Genomic DNA, 17,500 nt, shown 5'->3' with positions numbered 1-17,500 from the left:
CCTGCCTCTCTCTCTCTCTCTCTCCTGCCCTCTCTCTCTCTCTCTCTCTCTGCCCTCTCTCTCTCTCTCTCTCCTGCCCTCTCTCCTCTCTCTCTCTCTCTCCCTCTCTCTCTCCCTCTCTCTCTCTCCTGCCCTCTCTCTCTCTCCTGCCCTCTCTCTCTCTCCTGCCCTCTCTCTCTCTCCTGCCCTCTCTCTCTCTCCTGCCCTCTCTCTCTCTCCTGCCCTCTCTCTCTCTCCTCCCTCTCTCTCTCTCCTGCCCTCTCTCTCTCTCCTGCCCTCTCTCTCCTGCCCTCTCTCTCTCTCTCCTGCCCTCTCGCCCTCTCCTGCCCTCTCTCCCTCTCCTGCCCTCTCGCCCTCTCCTGCCCTCTCTCTCTCTCTCTCTGCCCTCTCTCTCTCTCTCCTGCCCTCTCTCTCTCTCCTGCCCTCTCTCTCTCTCTGCCCTCTCTCTCTCTCTCCTGCCCTCTCTCTCTCTCCTGCTCTCTCTCTCTCTCTCCTGCCCTCTCGCCCTCTCCTGCCCTCTCTCCCTCTCTCTCTCTCCTGCCCTCTCTCTCTCCCTGCTCTCTCTCTCTCTCCTGCCCTCTCTCTCTCTCCTGTCCTCTCTCTCTCTCCTGTCCTCTCTCTCTCTCTGCCCTCTCGCCCTCTCCTGCCCTCTCTGCCCTCTCGCCCTCTCCTGCCCTCTCTCTCTCTCTCTCTCCTGCCCTCTCTCTCTCTCTCTCTCCTGCCCTCTCTCTCTCTCTCTCTCCTGCCCTCTCTCTCTCTCTGCCTGCCCTCTCTCTCTCGCCTGCCCTCTCTCTCTCGCCTGCCCTCTCTCTCTCGCCTGCCCTCTCTCTCTCGCCTGCCCTCTCTCTCTCTGCCCTCTCTCTCTCGCCTGCCCTCTCTCTCTCCTGCCCTCTCTCTCTCGCCTGCCCTCTCTCTCTCTCTCGCCTGCCCTCTCTCTCTCTCTCTCCTGCCCTCTCTCTCTCTCTCTCCTGCCCTCTCTCTCTCTCTCTCTCTCCTCTCCTGCCCTCTCTCTCTCTCTCTCTCTGCCCTCTCTCTCTCTCTCCTGCCCTCTCTCTCTCTCTCTCTCTCTCTCTCTCCTGCCCTCTCTCTCTCTCTCTCTCCTGCCCCTGCCCTCTCTCTCTCTCTCTCCTGCCCTCTCTCTCTCTCGCCTGCCCTCTCTCTCCTCGCCCTCTCTCTCTCGCCTGCCCTCTCTCTCTCTCTCCTGCCCTCTCTCTCTCCTGCCCTCTCTCTCTCTCTCCTGCCCTCTCTCTCTCTCTCTCTCTGCCCTCTCTCTCTCTCTCTCTCTCTCTCTCTCCTGCCCTCTCTCTCTCTGCCCTCTCTCTCTCTCTCGCCTGCCCTCTCTCTCTCTCCTGCCCTCTCTCTCTCTCTCTCCTCTCTGCCCTCTCTCTCTCTCTCCTGCCCTCTCTCTCTCTCTCTCTCCCTGCCCTCTCTCTCTCTCTCTGCTCTCTGCCCTCTCTCTCTCTCCTGCCCTCTCTCTCTCTCCTGCCTGCCCTCTCTCTCTCTCCCCCTCTCTCTCTCTCCTGCCCTCTCTCTCTCTCCTGCCCTCTCTCTCTCTCCTGCCCTCTCTCTCTCCTGCCCTCTCTCTCTCCTCCTGCCCTCTCTCTCTCTCCTGCCCTCTCTCTCCCTCTCCTGCCCTCTCTCTCTCTCCCTGCCCTCTCTCTCTCTCTCCTGCCCTCTCTCTCTCTCCTGCCCTCTCGCCCTCTCCTGCCCTCTCGCCCTCTCCTGCCCTCTCGCCCTCTCCTGCCCTCTCGCCCTCTCCTGCCCTCTCGCCCTCTCCTGCCCTCTCGCCCTCTCCTGCCCTCTCTCTCTCTCTCTCTCCTGCCCTCTCTCTCTCTCCTGCCCTCTCCTGCCCTCTCCTGCCCTCTCCTGCCCTCTCCTGCCCTCTCGCCCTCTCCTGCCCTCTCGCCCTCTCCTGCCCTCTCGCCCTCTCCTGCCCTCTCGCCCTCTCCTGCCCTCTCGCCCTCTCCTGCCCTCTCGCCCTCTCCTGCCCTCTCGCCCTCTCCTGCCCTCTCCTGCCCTCTCCTGCCCTCTCGCCCTCTCCTGCCCTCTCGCCCTCTCCTGCCCTCTCCTGCCCTCTCCTGCCCTCTCGCCCTCTCCTGCCCTCTCGCCCTCTCGCGCCCTCTCGCCCTCTCCTGCCCTCTCGCCCTCTCCTGCCCTCTCGCCCTCTCCTGCCCTCTCGCCCTCTCCTGCCCTCTCGCCCTCTCCTGCCCTCTCGCCCTCTCCTGCCCTCTCCTGCCCTCTCCTGCCCTCTCGCCCTCTCCTGCCCTCTCTCCCTCTCGCGCCCTCTCGCCCTCTCCTGCCCTCTCTCTCTCGCCCTCTCCTGCCCTCTCTCTCTCGCCCTCTCCTGCCCTCTCTCTCTCGCCCTCTCCTGCCCTCTCTCTCTCGCCCTCTCCTGCCCTCTCTCTCTCGCCCTCTCCTGCCCTCTCTCTCCTGCCCTCTCTCTCGCCCTCTCCTGCCCTCTCTCTCGCCCTCTCCTGCCCTCTCTCTCGCCCTCTCCTGCCCCTCTCTCTCGCCCTCTCCTGCCCTCTCTCTCGCCCTCCTGCCCTCTCTCTCGCCCTCTCCTGCCCTCTCTCTCTCGCCCTCTCCTGCCCTCTCTCTCTCGCCCTCTCCTGCCCTCTCTCTCTCGCCCTCTCCTGCCCTCTCTCTCTCGCCCTCTCCTGCCCTCTCTCTCTCGCCCTCTCCTGCCCTCTCTCTCTCGCTCTCTCCTGCCCTCTCTCTCTCGCTCTCTCCTGCCCTCTCTCTCTCCCTCTCTCCTGCCCTCTCTCTCTCGCTCTCTCCTGCCCTCTCTCTCGCTCTCTCCTGCCCTCTCTCTCGCTCTCTCCTGCCCTCTCTCTCGCTCTCTCCTGCCCTCTCTCGCTCTCTCCTGCCCTCTCTCGCTCTCTCCTGCCCTCTCTCTCTCTCTCTCCTGCCCTCTCTCTCTCTCTCTCCTGCCCTCTCTCTCTCTCTCTCCTGCCCTCTCTCTCTCACGGCCGTCACACACCAGTGACAATGCAGTCTGCATTTGACAGCTTTCACGTAATACGAGTATAAATTAAACATACCCACGCAAACAGGAACCTGCCTTGAGTTGTCGCACAACCCCTACAAACCAGACAACACGCCAAGGACATCCTCGGTTATTCATTTCCCTTCATTCAAAACGAAGTGAGGTTATGTGGTTACTGTGATGCATTTATTTACATAAAAACAGCATGTTTTCCATCCAGATGCAGCTTGTCGAGTGGTTGAGTAAATCACATGACCGTAGCCTCGCTGCAGAGGGGGTCTTCCTCCGTCCTTTAAATGTACAGAATATAGAGACTTCATCAGATACGGACCAGCGCCCCTGAAGAAGATTGGCCTTGCCAGTGGCCCCACATAATCACATGCCTATATGCCATAACATTGTAGTATTGGCAAGTATATAGGTGACCTATGCCCAGCAAGTTTCCAACATCACACGCCTTTATAAACGTCAGCTGGGAATTGAATGAAGAGGGTGACTATGAAGATGGGTCCTCTTGTACATTAGCCTGAGCAAAACGTCCCAGAGCTAGCTAGCGGAACAGTTGAGTCACTTTGACCTTCAGCTGAACACCCACGGACACTAATCAACCTCTAACACGGTTCCACGGTGAGTGTACTGCTGGAAATGACGACTACTATCGCCCTACTGTGTGTCCTTGTTGAACGCCGATGTCAAGATGGTGATTTTCTGGCCAGGACTCCGATAGTAAAAGTTCTGAGGGAGGTTCAGTGTGAATGTGTTTTGGTTGGTGGATGGGTAATGTTGTTCATTTCAAATGTACACACTTAATTCCAACTGAACATACAATTATATTCAACACAACATAAGTAATTGTGATATCAGAGCAATTAGGATATTTGTTTACGGATCATTTGTTTGGGGCTTCAGAGTGTCTTCAATTAAATAAATATTCCATTATATAGGAAGTTATGTTGACCAGCTCTCGTTGTGTTATCTCTGGAGAATATTAGAGCCAGGACAGTACCGGTATCAGGATATTTTTTCCATGACAAAAATGAAAACACGACACAAACCAAACTCTTTGGTCCTTTAAAAACCTGCTGTATGTAACATATTGTACTACAGCTTAGAAAATAAATACATGTGACTCTGGATGAAAACATGATGTTTGTTCCCAACATTAGAGCTGATTTCTAAACCAGTTCAATCCGCTTTGTGTTTTGTTCCTTTACCCCCATACTAACGAGTATCACCATACTGGTATGGTCCCGGCGCTAGAGTTTACACAGTACACACACAGTGCACTCTGGGCTAGAAGAGGCTGTCTCAGTGGCTGGCTGCCATGTCTGGCACCCTGAGTTACACTTCAGTGGCACCGTTTTAGACGAGAAGTCACACTCTAGTTGTGGGGTCAGCACCCTGTTCGCCTGCCACAGATTTGTTGGAGTGTCAATGAGAGAGTTAGCGCTGTAAGCTAGCGGGCTAGCCGTGGTTTATTGCTATATTGGTGTACCGTGTTGCTGCTGTGTGGAGAGAGGGAGAGGCTGCCTGCCTGTTGGTTCAAAGTGAAGGGAGGATGAATAATGAATGAAAGTAGAGCGAGAAAAACACAAACACACTCCCGATTTTTAAGGGCTTTCTCAGACTTTAAAGTGGAGCACTTCATATAGCTTTCAGTGGGATCCCAGTCCTGGAGATGAAAGACTGCTGGGTTCAGCAACTCAACTTGACTGAATAGTACTTACTTACCACACAGCCCTGCTGTTGAATGGAACACAAATAACAGCGTCAATAATGTCAGAGGATTATACCTTTTGCTGATGCTAATGGGCTTTAATTGAATTGGATTCAACATCCCAGTTAAGAGCTTTAATGATTCTGTGTGATACCGTGGAATAACTCATGTCCAGCAGGGGATTTTAGAGATGGACAAGACAAATAATATTATAACAAATAATACGCAGAAAAACGTCACGTCAACTCTGTGTGTGTGTGTGTTACATCACCTCTCTGAGCATGGGGTCGGTGATGGAGCTGAGGTTGATGGTCCCTTCATAGGTCAGGTAGTAGAAGACGTTGAGAGACCTGGTGGCCTCAGGACCCTGCTGCTTGTAGCCAAAGATCAGGTCGATCCACTGGTGCAGCTGGCACGACACAAACTCACTCTCCAGAGCCTGGGAAGACAGGAGGAGAGGAGGAGCCATGGTTAGAGGGGATTGGGCTAAATGAAAGGGTTATTGAGCAGAGTGAGGCAGCGAGGACTCATGGTTAAAGGGGATTTGGATAGATAGAGTGGTACAAGAGGACCCAAAGATTATATCAATAATAGGAGGTAGGGAATCCTTGCAAATAATTGATTGAAGTTGATGTCACTCATAAGCCACAGAACCAAGGGTGGGATCAGACGAAGTCAAATGATTATTTTTATAGGTCTACTGAAGCATTACGAGCAGATACAGTAGACCTGCTAAACTGCAATACTGCAAATTATGTTCGCCACTAATTGTTGTAATTCCAGAACCCTTACTCCACTCCCCCAACCCCCACAAAAAGCTGCAACTCAAAGCAGATCTTGTTCAAAGTCATTTCAATAGCAGATAGCAGCACTGACTATCATCTGCATAATGAAGAAAATGCTCCAATGCTAATCCTGTGAAAACACTCCATTCTAGTAGGACGTTGGGGACTCATTTTGGACTCTTCTTCCCCTTTCGTGGGACGACGATACGAGATAATGTATATAGCGGTGCTTTGGAATGTCTCTGTCTCACCATAACATTGAGATACAAGCTGTTTTTCTACTCATTAGCTGGCAAAGAAGGGAAAACATTTATGGTTTCTCATAAAAAGAGCGATTGTGTTAATTTCTGGAAAAGCTGTCGGCACGGCAACAACAAAGGCTTCTAAACGCATTCCAAATTAGAATGAGGAGGCCTTGATTGTCATTGCTGCCTTGTGGCACATTAATTCTGTGACAAAACATTAAACCGGTACACTTAAATGGCAATTTATATCATTTAAATGTTTACAGCCGGGGCTGGCCCATCACTCACTTAAATGTGACTTTCTGACAGCTAATTTTCCTTCTAATTCTCTCTCACTCTCTTAATTATAACTTTCAATCAGGGAGGAACGGCGGAGAGAGAGAGAGAAAGCGAGAGAGAAAATAGAGAGAAAGAAAGAGATGGGGAAAGAAAGGGAGTGCGAGAAGAATGAGATTCAGAGAGAGAGAGAGGAGTTGGTGAGCGAGAAAAAGAGAGAGCGAACAGCTCGACGCCTGCAGCCTGTATGCCATCATGACATCTCCCCCTGACGGGGTGATCGAGCCTCAGCCTGATGGTAAACTGTGAAAGCTCTTGTATAATGACTTTATGAGCCGTGGAAACAACATCAATAAATTGGTCGGTGTCAAGGAGAGAGAGAAAAGGCCCTGGGGCGGCAGAGCACTGAAAGGTCTCTGGGTTTTAATGTGGAACTGGGTCTGCGTCCTAAATGTGACCATGTCCTTCCTACCTACCTACATATATATATATATATATATATATATATATATAGCGCCCTATGGGCCCGGGTCAAAATGAGTGCACTAACTAGGGAGTAAAGTACCAACATTGGGATGCAAGCTGGGAAGTGGAGTGGAGGAAGAACACGATTAAAATGAGGACATGTTATATAAGTGCATAACAAATTGTGTGAATAGGTTACACTTCATGGTTCTATTTTGTAAATGTTCAACAATTATACTTCCGCAATTATAGTTTGGCAACCTGGAAACATGGTGAAATTAGTAGCCACAGAAAGCGCAATTATTTTCCCCCTGTAAAACACACAATCAAATATGAGAGAATATCAATGTTTTGGGAGTAATTATTAACAATAAGACCAAACAGAGCACCCCAGGAACAGGGCACCCCAGGAACAGGGCACCCCAGGAACAGGGCACCCCAGGAACAGGGCACCCCAGGAACAGAGCACCCCAGGAACAGAGCACCCCAGGAACAGAGCACCCCTGGAACAGAGCACCCCTGGAACAGAGCACCCCTGGAACAGAGCACCCCTGGAACAGAGCACCCCTGGAACAGAGCACCCCAGGAACAGAGCACCCCTGGAACAGAGCACCCTGGAACAGAGCACCCTGGAACAGAGCACCCCTGGAACAGAGCACCCCAGGAACAGAGCACCCCTGGAACAGAGCACCCCAGGAACAGAGCACCCCTGGAACAGACCACCAGAGCACCCCAGTCCAGGCTTCTTGTCTGCATTTCCTCCGACATAAACACACTTATGTTAATACATTCAAAGCTCTGTGTCAGAGAGTGATTCATTTTATTAGGGCTACATGTCTATTAGAATCCAGGACAGGCCTCTTAATGACAAGCTGACTGGGGGCCGATGGGGGACCGGTGTGTATATGTGTGACAGAGAGAGATCAGTTCATTATGCGCTAGGCCTGACCTTTGACGGGGCCCTGCTCCCTCTGTTTCTAAACTAATGCAGAGTCTGATGGCCATTTAATGTGCGTTGCAATCTCCTGTCAATCAAGGCAGGGAAACAAAGAACAGCCTGTGTTATTGCAGCACCCTCTCCAGAGGCCCGCCTTTATGGTAATGAGGTTCTAGCATTTGGGGAAAGGGGAATAGTATTGTGCGTATGCGTGTGTGTCTGTCTCTAACTGAGATGCAATCGTTTGGTAGTGCCTAGAAATCCCCTCTCTCATCAGTGATGCAGGGAGCGTTTGGTAGTGCCTGCGGAGGTATAGTGAACTAGCTCTGTGGTGTGTCTATCAAAGCCTCTCAGTCTGTGCTGCTAAAAGAGAGGCCCATTGGCAATTCTACCCTGTGTTCTCCCAGACATGTTTGATCAACAAGCAAAACGGTTGTGGGAGAACCATCTCTTTATTTTATTTTTTAAATTGTGTGTGTGTGTGTGTGTGTGTGTGTGTGTGTGTGTGTGTGTGTGTGGAGGGGGGGCAGTGTATTTTACAATAATTCTCTTTTGTTTGATTTTAATTCCATCCTTCAGCCTACCCTCAACTGTGCTGTGATGTTTGACCATGTTTCTGTTGTCAAAGTTTCTACAGTAGTTTCAAAGTTTCTATAGATAAATTAAAGATTACAATTTTTGCGAAAAGTATTGTTATATTAAAAACCCTTCTTTGTTAAGTTAAGATAAAGATCTTTCAGCCACCAAACCTTCATCTAAAAATCATTCCTCGTCAGAGGCAGGAGTCTTGTGTAGACTAGAGTGCCAGCAGTCTTGCGTAGACTAGTGAGAGAGCCAGAAGTGTTGCGTAGACTAGAGAGCCAGAAGTGTTGCGTAGACTAGAGAGAGACAGAAGTGTTGCGTAGACTAGAGAGAGACAGAAGTGTTGCGTAGAATAGAGAGAGCCAGAAGTGTTGCGTAGACTAGAGAGCCAGAAGTGTTGCGTAGACTAGAGAGAGACAGAAGTGTTGCGTAGACTAGAGAGAGACAGAAGTGTTGCGTAGACTAGAGAGAGCCAGAAGTGTTGCGTAGACTAGAGAGAGCCAGAAGTGTTGCGTAGACTAGAGAGAGCCAGAAGTGTTGCGTAGACTAGAGAGAGCCAGAAGTGTTGCGTAGACTAGAGAGATCCAGAAGTGTTGCGTAGACTAGAGAGATCCAGAAGTGTTGCGTAGACTAGAGATCCAGAAGTGTTGCGTAGACTAGAGAGAGCCAGAAGTGTTGCGTAGACTAGAGAGAGCCAGAAGTGTTGCGTAGACTAGAGAGAGCCAGAAGTGTTGCGTAGACTAGAGAGAGCCAGAAGTGTTGCGTAGACTAGAGAGAGCCAGAAGTGTTGCGTAGACTACAGAGCCAGAAGTGTTGCGTAGACTAGAGAGAGCCAGAAGTGTTGCGTAGACTAGAGAGAGCCAGAAGTGTTGCGTAGACTAGAGAGAGAAGTGTTGCGTAGACTAGAGAGAGAAGTGTTGCGTAGACTAGAGAGAGAGAAGTGTTGCGTAGACTAGAGAGAGAGAAGTGTTGCGTAGACTAGAGAGAGAGAAGTGTTGCGTAGACTAGAGAGCCAGAAGTGTTGCGTAGACTAGAGAGAGCCAGAAGTGTTGCGTAGACTAGAGAGAGCCAGAAGTGTTGCGTAGACTAGAGAGAGCCAGAAGTGTTGCGTAGACTAGAGAGAGAGAAGTGTTGCGTAGACTAGAGAGAGAAGTGTTGCGTAGAGAGAGAGAAGTGTTGCGTAGACTGTTGCGAGAGACTAGAGAGAGAGAAGTGTTGCGTAGACTAGAGAGAGAGAAGTGTTGCGTAGACTAGAGAGAGAGAAGTGTTGCGTAGACTAGAGAGAGAGAAGTGTTGCGTAGACTAGAGAGAGAGAAGTGTTGCGTAGACTAGAGAGAGAGAAGTGTTGCGTAGACTAGAGAGAGCCAGAAGTGTTGCGTAGACTAGAGAGAGAGAAGTGTTGCGTAGACTAGAGAGCCAGAAGTGTTGCGTAGACTAGAGAGAGCCAGAAGTGTTGCGTAGACTAGAGAGAGCCAGAAGTGTTGCGTAGACTAGAGAGAGCCAGAAGTGTTGCGTAGACTAGAGAGAGCCAGAAGTGTTGCGTAGACTAGAGAGAGCCAGAAGTGTTGCGTAGACTAGAGAGAGCCAGAAGTGTTGCGTAGACTAGAGAGAGCCAGAAGTGTTGCGTAGACTAGAGAGAGCCAGAAGTGTTGCGTAGACTAGAGAGCCAGAAGTGTTGCGTAGACTAGAGAGAGCCAGAAGTGTTGCGTAGACTAGAGAGAGCCAGAAGTGTTGCGTAGACTAGAGAGCCAGAAGTGTTGCGTAGACTAGAGAGAGAGAAGTGTTGCGTAGACGAGAGAGCCAGAAGTGTTGCGTAGACTAGAGAGAGCCAGAAGTGTTGCGTAGACTAGAGAGAGAGAAGTGTTGCGTAGACTAGAGAGAGAGAAGTGTTGCGTAGACTAGAGAGAGAGAAGTGTTGCGTAGACTAGAGAGAGAGAAGTGTTGCGTAGACTAGAGAGAGAGAAGTGTTGCGTAGACTAGACTTGCGTAGAGAGAGAGAGAAGTGTTGCGTAGACTAGAGAGAGAGAAGTGTTGCGTAGACTAGAGAGAGAGAAGTGTTGCGTAGACTAGAGAGAGAGAAGTGTTGCGTAGACTAGAGAGAGAGAAGTGTTGCGTAGACTAGAGAGAGAGAAGTGTTGCGTAGACTAGAGAGAGAGAAGTGTTGCGTAGACTAGAGAGAGAGAAGTGTTGCGTAGACTAGAGAGAGAAGTGTTGCGTAGACTAGAGAGAGAGAAGTGTTGCGTAGACTAGAGAGAGAGAAGTGTTGCGTAGAGACTAGAGAGAGAGAAGTGTTGCGTAGACTAGAGAGAGAGAAGTGTTGCGTAGACTAGAGAGAGAGAAGTGTTGCGTAGACTAGAGAGAGAAGTGTTGCGTAGACTAGAGAGAGAGAAGTGTTGCGTAGACTAGAGAGAGAGAAGTGTTGCGTAGACTAGAGAGAGAGAAGTGTTGCGTAGACTAGAGAGAGAGAAGTGTTGTGTAGACTAGAGAGAGAGAAGTGTTGTGTAGACTAGAGAGAGAGAAGTGTTGTGTAGACTAGAGAGAGAGAAGTGTTGTGTAGACTAGAGAGAGAGAAGTGTTGTGTAGACTAGAGAGAGAGAAGTGTTGTGTAGACTAGAGAGAGAGAAGTGTTGTGTAGACTAGAGAGAGAAGTGTTGTGTAGACTAGAGAGAGAGAAGTGTTGTGTAGACTAGAGAGAGAAGTGTTGTGTAGACTAGAGAGAGAGAAGTGTTGTGTAGACTAGAGAGAGAGAAGTGTTGTGTAGACTAGAGAGAGAGAAGTGTTGTGTAGACTAGAGAGAGAGAAGTGTTGTGTAGACTAGAGAGAGAGAAGTGTTGTGTAGACTAGAGAGACAGAAGTGTTGTGTAGACTAGAGAGAGACAGAAGTGTTGTGTAGACTAGAGAGAGAGAGGGAGGAGTGTTGTGTAGACTAGAGAGACAGAAGTGTTGTGTAGACTAGAGAGACAGAAGTGTTGTATAGACTAGAGAGAGCCAGAAGTGTTGTGTAGACTAGAGAGAGCCAGAAGTGTTGTATAGACTAGAGAGAGACAGAAGTGTTGTGTAGACTAGAGAGAGCCAGAAGTGTTGTGTAGACTAGAGAGAGCCAGAAGTGTTGTGTAGACTAGAGAGAGCCAGAAGTGTTGTGTAGACTAGAGAGAGCCAGAAGTGTTGTGTAGACTAGAGAGCCAGATTCCTGAGGAGAGATCCAGATCCACTAAGGGAGATCCAGCAGGCAGCAGGGTTATTGATGGGCCAATTAACAGCCACTGTCTGTTTAATCCTGTTCCACCGGGAATCCTCTGATAATTCATGAATAATTTAGCATGCCTTTATGTAAATGCCTGGCAGGGGGTGGATGGCACCCAAATATCACTACACTACCGTTATCAGGAGGTTTCTATCACTACACTACCGTTATCAGGAGGTTTCTATCACTACACTACTGTTATCAGGAGGTTTCTATCACCACACTACTGTTATCAGGAGGTTTCTATCACTACACTACTGTTATCAGGAGGTTTCTATCACTACACTACTGTTATCAGGAGGTTTCTATCACCACACTACTGTTATCAGGAGGTTTCTATCACCACACTACTGTTATCAGGAGGTGTCTATCACCAACTGCTGTGTATCGTCAAAGGTTTAGAGTTCCCTTTGTTGCCAACTGAGAATTGTTTGTCGCCTAGTCATGTGTAAAGCTTCAAATGCCAGACATTTCACATTTTTATAGCAGTGAATTTTTACCAATAATATCTATATTTTTAAATCTGTCTCTAAATGACACAAAATGAATAGATTTCTGGGGGGAGAAAAGTGGGGTGTAATTTCCCCCGGCTCTCATTTTAGCGACCCTGTATTCCTCAAGTTCCTCTGTCTGGGTTGTGATGTTGGTTCCAATGAAAACACAGGATTTGGTAACAGTGACGGCACGCCATGCTCATGTTTCCTCTACGGCTGTCTGATGTTACAGAGAGGGGAGCGGGGCTACCTTCATATACACAGAGGCGGCCGGTGTGTGTGTGTGTGTGTGTGAGTCTGTGTCCAAGCTTACAGTAGTGTGTGTGCGTGTGCGTGCATGTGTTCGGGGGTGACCTGCTCTGACCAAAAAAAACGCTTGACTAATAGTGTGTTGAGACTGTGTTACGGTCCAGGTCGGGTCAGCCAATATCTGCCAGACTTCCTGTGCTGCTGAACTGGGCCGTGTGTGAGCCGCTCACAGCTTCCTGCCGCATGTGATTCTGGGAGCTCTTGGGATATGACTGCAGCCTCCCCGTTGACAGACGTCCAGAGGGAGAGACCAGGTTCAGCCGCCGTTAGATCCTTAACTCTCCCAAATGAATTTAATCATTTTGAAAAATGATAAAAACGTAATGTTTACCAAAGACATGTTACTTTGCTATCTGTTACAATGTAGAGGCTCTATCATCTTTCCCATTAGCGACATACACATTTCTTCCTACCTACAGTCCAGAATAGGCTAAGAGTGGTAAAACTAGGACAGTGGGACTGACCACCAACCAGTGACATACAAGTAACTGCAAAAATAATGGAAACACTTGAGTAAATGAGGGATAACGAAGTATAATGAACTCAGGTGCTTCCACACAGGTGTGGTTTCTGAGTTAATTTCAGCAATTAACATCCCATCATGCTTAGGGTCATGTATAAAATGCCCAGTTGCCTGTTATTTTGTCTACCATGTCTAGAAGAGATATCAGTGACCTTGAAAGAGGTTTCTCAAAGGAACATAGAGGGTTTAAAGGGTGTGTGTGTTTGATTATCCTTTATTTAACCTTTATATAACTAGGCAAGTCAGTTAAGAACAAATTCGGCCTACCCCGGCAAAACCCTAACCAGGACAACGCTGGGACAATTGTGCGCCGCCCTATGGGACTCCCAATCACGGCCGGTTGTGATACAGCCTGGAATCAAACCAGGGTCTGTAGTGACGCCTCTAGCGCTGAGATGCAGTGCTTTAGACCGCTGCGCCACTTGGGTTATAGGGTTAGGTTTAGGGAAAATATTCATTTGAATGGTAATCCAGTGCTTGGTCCCCACATGGAGAGTAAAACAAACATGTGTGTGTCTCAGTCACCAGGACTCAACCCAAATAAACACGAGATTCTGGAGCGGTGCCTAAGACAGCATTTTCCACCACCACCTTCAACAAAACCAGAGCGGTGTCACATCCCTCCAACAGAATTCCAGACACTTGTAGAATCTATGCCAAGGTGTATTGCAACTGTTCTGGCTCGTGGTGCCCAACAACTTTTAAGACTCTTTATGTTGGTGTTTCCTTTATTTTGGCAGTTACATGTACATTGTCCATACATTGAACTTTATAGGGGTGGATTTCACTGCTCTTAATGGGGTGCCACTGAATTTCCTCTTCCTTACCAGGCCCTAAAAAACCTTTTTAACCTTTTTAAGGTCTTAAGGAAACCTGTCTGTAAGAATGTTAAAATGTCACTTAACAAATCAATCCCCCCATTTGCATGTGTGTGATGGAACACACATGTCCAGTGCAGGCAGTGACAGCCCTATTGATTACAACTAGATTAGGCTTATGCACTCCTACACTCCTCACAACACAATGGGCAGAGTCAAATCAGATACCCACACTGTATATAGACAGAATATTCAACAGCTCAGATCCCAGCTAAGAACCCCCCCTTCCAGATTCCAGCTAAGAACCCCCCTTCCAGATCCCAGCTAAGTAACACTACCAGATCAAACAATCAGTCCACAACTTACAGAAATCCCCATGATACCCATATAATATTTCTACCCCCAACCTCAAAAGTTCCAAAAGAATAATAACTCTCTCTCTCTCCCTCCCCCTCTTTCTCCTCCCTTCCTTTCCAGGCATCTTCTGCTCCCTTTCATCTGGGGTTTGGTTTTGCTGTGTTTGACGAGTATCTGATTAAAGGACCTATTAGCTCGCCGTGGCCGAGGAGCCCGACGTCAGTTTGCAGCAGGTATGTGAATAAGGGAAATGGAATGTTAGCTTCCACGGCTGCTGCCTCCTTGGCTCTCATTCCTTACGTCATGCCCCAGTTCCCCTCTCCCGTCCTGGGGGCCCAGGCTCTGAGCTCTGCCTCTGTGGCCCCTCATTGGGAAAACTCCCACACACACACACACAGACAGGCATGCACCCCCGTGCACACACACACACACCTTTTTCCTCTGTCTCTCCCTCAGGCCTCAATCACGCAGCTTACAACCCTGAGACTTCTGGGTACAGATCATCAGGCAGACACACACACTGTAATGCTGCGCTGAGTGGAACCTGACACACAGACACACACACACACGTCTCGCTGGTCTAAGTGGAACCCGAGACGAGACAGCAGGGTGAATATCCTGCTCGGCCGGTGACGAGAAGCAGAGTGAGCTGTGATTGTGTAAAATCTCCCCAAAACAAACATGTCACATAGTATTTGGAAGGGAGCTGGAGGGAGGCCTGGCATGTACTGTACTGTAGACTGTGGGTCTAAAGTGGTATGTATGATTCATGGTAAAGAGTAGGCTGTGGGAAAGTGCTATGGTTCTGATTCAATTAACCAATGCAATAAAGCTTTGACATGGCCCACACAGACGTCAACTCTGGGACACACCAATTAGGCGTGACAGCCTACTTCATCAGTTCCCAACTTCCATATGAAAAGACGCCGAAATCCTGACGAAGATTAACGCAAGACTACCTGGGACTACCCAACTGTGTTTCAGTTTCACAAACAAACACACCCAACCAATCACAGCTCCAGACTGAGGGTCAAACTCAGCAGGAAGAGCAGGTGATGAGTAAAACGTTTCATCATCAGACCAAAAGCTCCAGTTCCGAGATGAGCATCATTCACCTAGAATAAGGCTAACAAGCTAACACATGCATCACCACTGTTAGCATCTACAGTAAGTATGTGAGTAACAGATGAATAAAAGCTCAGTAAACACTCCAGGCGTATCCCAGGGACAGACATACATAATACAGTACCATTAGTTGGAGTTAGTGGCAGAATTTACTGGATGGGGAATTGTTTGGATATCTGTTGGGAGAGAACTGAGAACGAGGCTGTCTCAAATGACTGTGGAGCAGACTGGAGTGTTTAGTTCGGGGGTCTGACAGTCATGTTCCGTGTCCACTCAGAGTGCTCTCTTTCTGGGTAACGTAGTTGATGTGATTGGGTTACGGATTGAAGTTGCTTAGATGATAAAAATATATTTATGGAGGTGACTAACTTGTACTCAAAACCCCCTTTATGTCTGCCGGAGGGGTTCATTCATTCAGGTGAACAATAATAATAATAAATATATAGAGAATAAAGAGAGGAGCACTTACTGTACTGTTAGTATCTGTTTTGGTGGTGGAAGTATAAATAGGAAATGACGTCACACGGACATCTAAAGTGGTGGATGTTATTATTTTTTAAAAATCAGTAAATGGTGAAAAGAGAATCCGTACACTCCAACTAACAAATCTGAAAAAGTATGTTATTTGGGCCTTCCCAAAAACAGAAGCCCCAGGCTAGATTTGAAGTTCTACCCCAATCTAAAGCCTCTTGAGCTGGGATAGTTTTTACACTTATCCCCTGATGTAAATGGTTCGGAGTCCTACAGGACGTGCCATTGAATAGACTAAAGGATAGAGAGAGTAAAGAGAGCCGACCGTATGAACGGAAGAACCACTACCGGATGTCCATTACCGGCAAACAGCTGTGTTCACTTCACATGGAAAATAAAACTTAAAGTTAAATATATAGAAAGACTACACTTCCAGGGCACATAACCAATTATCAATTCTATCAATATCTTTACACAGTGAATAAAATAAATCAAAACAAATCAACAAATTTGATCCAGCAGAGATTGGGACACTGGAAGAATAAAATAATCATAATTATGACCGATTTAAGATTTTCATGCAGATTTCATATGGAATTATTATTATTCCCATTTTCTCAGTTGACTTTCCTCCATCGAATCTCACTAGCGGTTTATCATGTGCAACTAGAGATGAAGCATTGCACCTTTAAACATGACTTCTGTTAAGCTGCTCCAGTGTTAATAAAGTTGTGATGACCTTCCACATCAGGCAGGAAGGTGGTTTGTGATGAGAAAATTAGATGAGCTGAGCTGAGATGAGAGCATAGTAAGCAGAGTGAATAGAGACGACTGGGGGATTGATGTCTGTAGAGGAGGAAGGGGAGCTGATATTGGGGGTCATTGAGCCCTGTGTGATGGATGACCTAAACTTGACGTCCTTGTCAAACGCCACGTCTTTGAAATGCAGACCTGAGTGTAGATGAGGGTCAGTGTGTGTGTGTGTGTGTGTGTGTGTGTGTGGGGCACACATTAATTCCTGCATGCTTGACTGGACACCTAGGCTAGGGACGTAGCGAGGTAAAGATGCCACCTGTCCCACAATCCACCTCAAACACCCAGAGAGAGAGAGAGGAAGAGATGGAATATTAGTGAGGGTAAGGAGGGAGAGGGGGAGGGAGAGAAGAGAAAGAAAGCCTCTGCAAAACCTGCAGTGCTGCAGAAAAGCCTCCTGCCAGGTCATGCATGGGCTGAGAGAGAGAGAGATGATGGGAGAGAGAGAGAGATGATGGGAGAGAGGAAGAGAGAGAGAGGGGAAGAGAGAGAGAGAGAGGAAGAGAGAGAGAGAGGAAGAGAGAGAGAGAGAAAGAGAGGAAGAGAGAGAGAGAGAAAGAGAGAGGAAGAGAGAGAGGAAGAGAGAGAGAGAGAGAGAGAGAGGGGAAGAAGAGAGAGAGAGAGAGGAAGAGAGAGAGAGAGAGAGAGAGAGAGAGGAAGAGAGAGAGAGAGAGGAAGAGAGAGAGAGAGAGAGAGGAAGAGAGAGAGAGAGAGAGGAAGAGAGAGAGGAAGAGAGAGAGGAAGAGAGAGAGAGAGAGAGGAAGAGAGAGGAAGAGAGAGAGAGAGAGAGGAAGAGAGAGGAAGAGAGAGAGAGAGAGAGAGGAAGAGAGAGAGAGAGAGGAAGAGAGAGAGAGAGAGAGGAAGAGAGAGAGGAAGAGAGAGGAAGAGAGAGAGAGAGAGAGAAGAGAGAGAGAGAGAGAGAGGAAGAGAGAGAGAGAGGAAGAGAGAGAGAGAGAGAGAGGAAGAGAGAGAGAGAGGGAGAGAGAGAGGAAGAGAGAGAGAGAGAGGAAGAGAGAGAGAGGAAGAGAGATAGAGGGGAAGAGAGAGAGAGAGGAAGCGAGAGAGAGAGAGGAAGAGAGAGAGAGGAAGCGAGAGAGAGAGAGGAAGAGAGAGAGAGAGGAAGAGAGAGAGGAAGAGAGAGAGAGAGAGGAAGAGAGAGAGAGAGGAAGAGAGAGAGGAAGAGAGAGAGAGGAAGAGAGAGAGAGAGAGGAAGAGAGAGAGAGAGAAAGAGAGAGAGAGATGATGATGATGGGAGAGAGAGAGATGATGGGAGAGAGAGAGATGATGGGAGAGAGAGAGAGAGATGATGGGAGAGAGAGAGAGAGATGATGGGAGAGAGAGAGAGAGATGATG

General features: G+C 48.6%; 1 protein-coding gene across 4 annotated transcripts in view; it reads right to left on the bottom strand.

The window, feature by feature from the left end:
• LOC112231646 (lipopolysaccharide-responsive and beige-like anchor protein) overlaps window positions 1-17,500 on the bottom strand; it is a 351,054-nt gene that overhangs the window by 64,118 nt on the left and 269,436 nt on the right. For all 4 annotated transcript variants that reach the window (XM_042311819.1, XM_042311822.1, XM_042311821.1 and 1 more), the window contains one exon: window positions 4,975-5,142. In XM_042311819.1, coding sequence (XP_042167753.1) covers window positions 4,975-5,142 — 168 coding nt within the window. The remainder of the gene's footprint in view (window positions 1-4,974; window positions 5,143-17,500) is intronic.

This window comes from Oncorhynchus tshawytscha, linkage group LG34 (genome assembly GCF_018296145.1).
Source record: "Oncorhynchus tshawytscha isolate Ot180627B linkage group LG34, Otsh_v2.0, whole genome shotgun sequence".
NCBI lineage: Eukaryota > Metazoa > Chordata > Actinopteri > Salmoniformes > Salmonidae > Oncorhynchus > Oncorhynchus tshawytscha.
The sequence above is the reverse complement of the archived record's forward strand: the minus strand, read 5'-3'. Positions and strand labels throughout refer to the sequence as shown.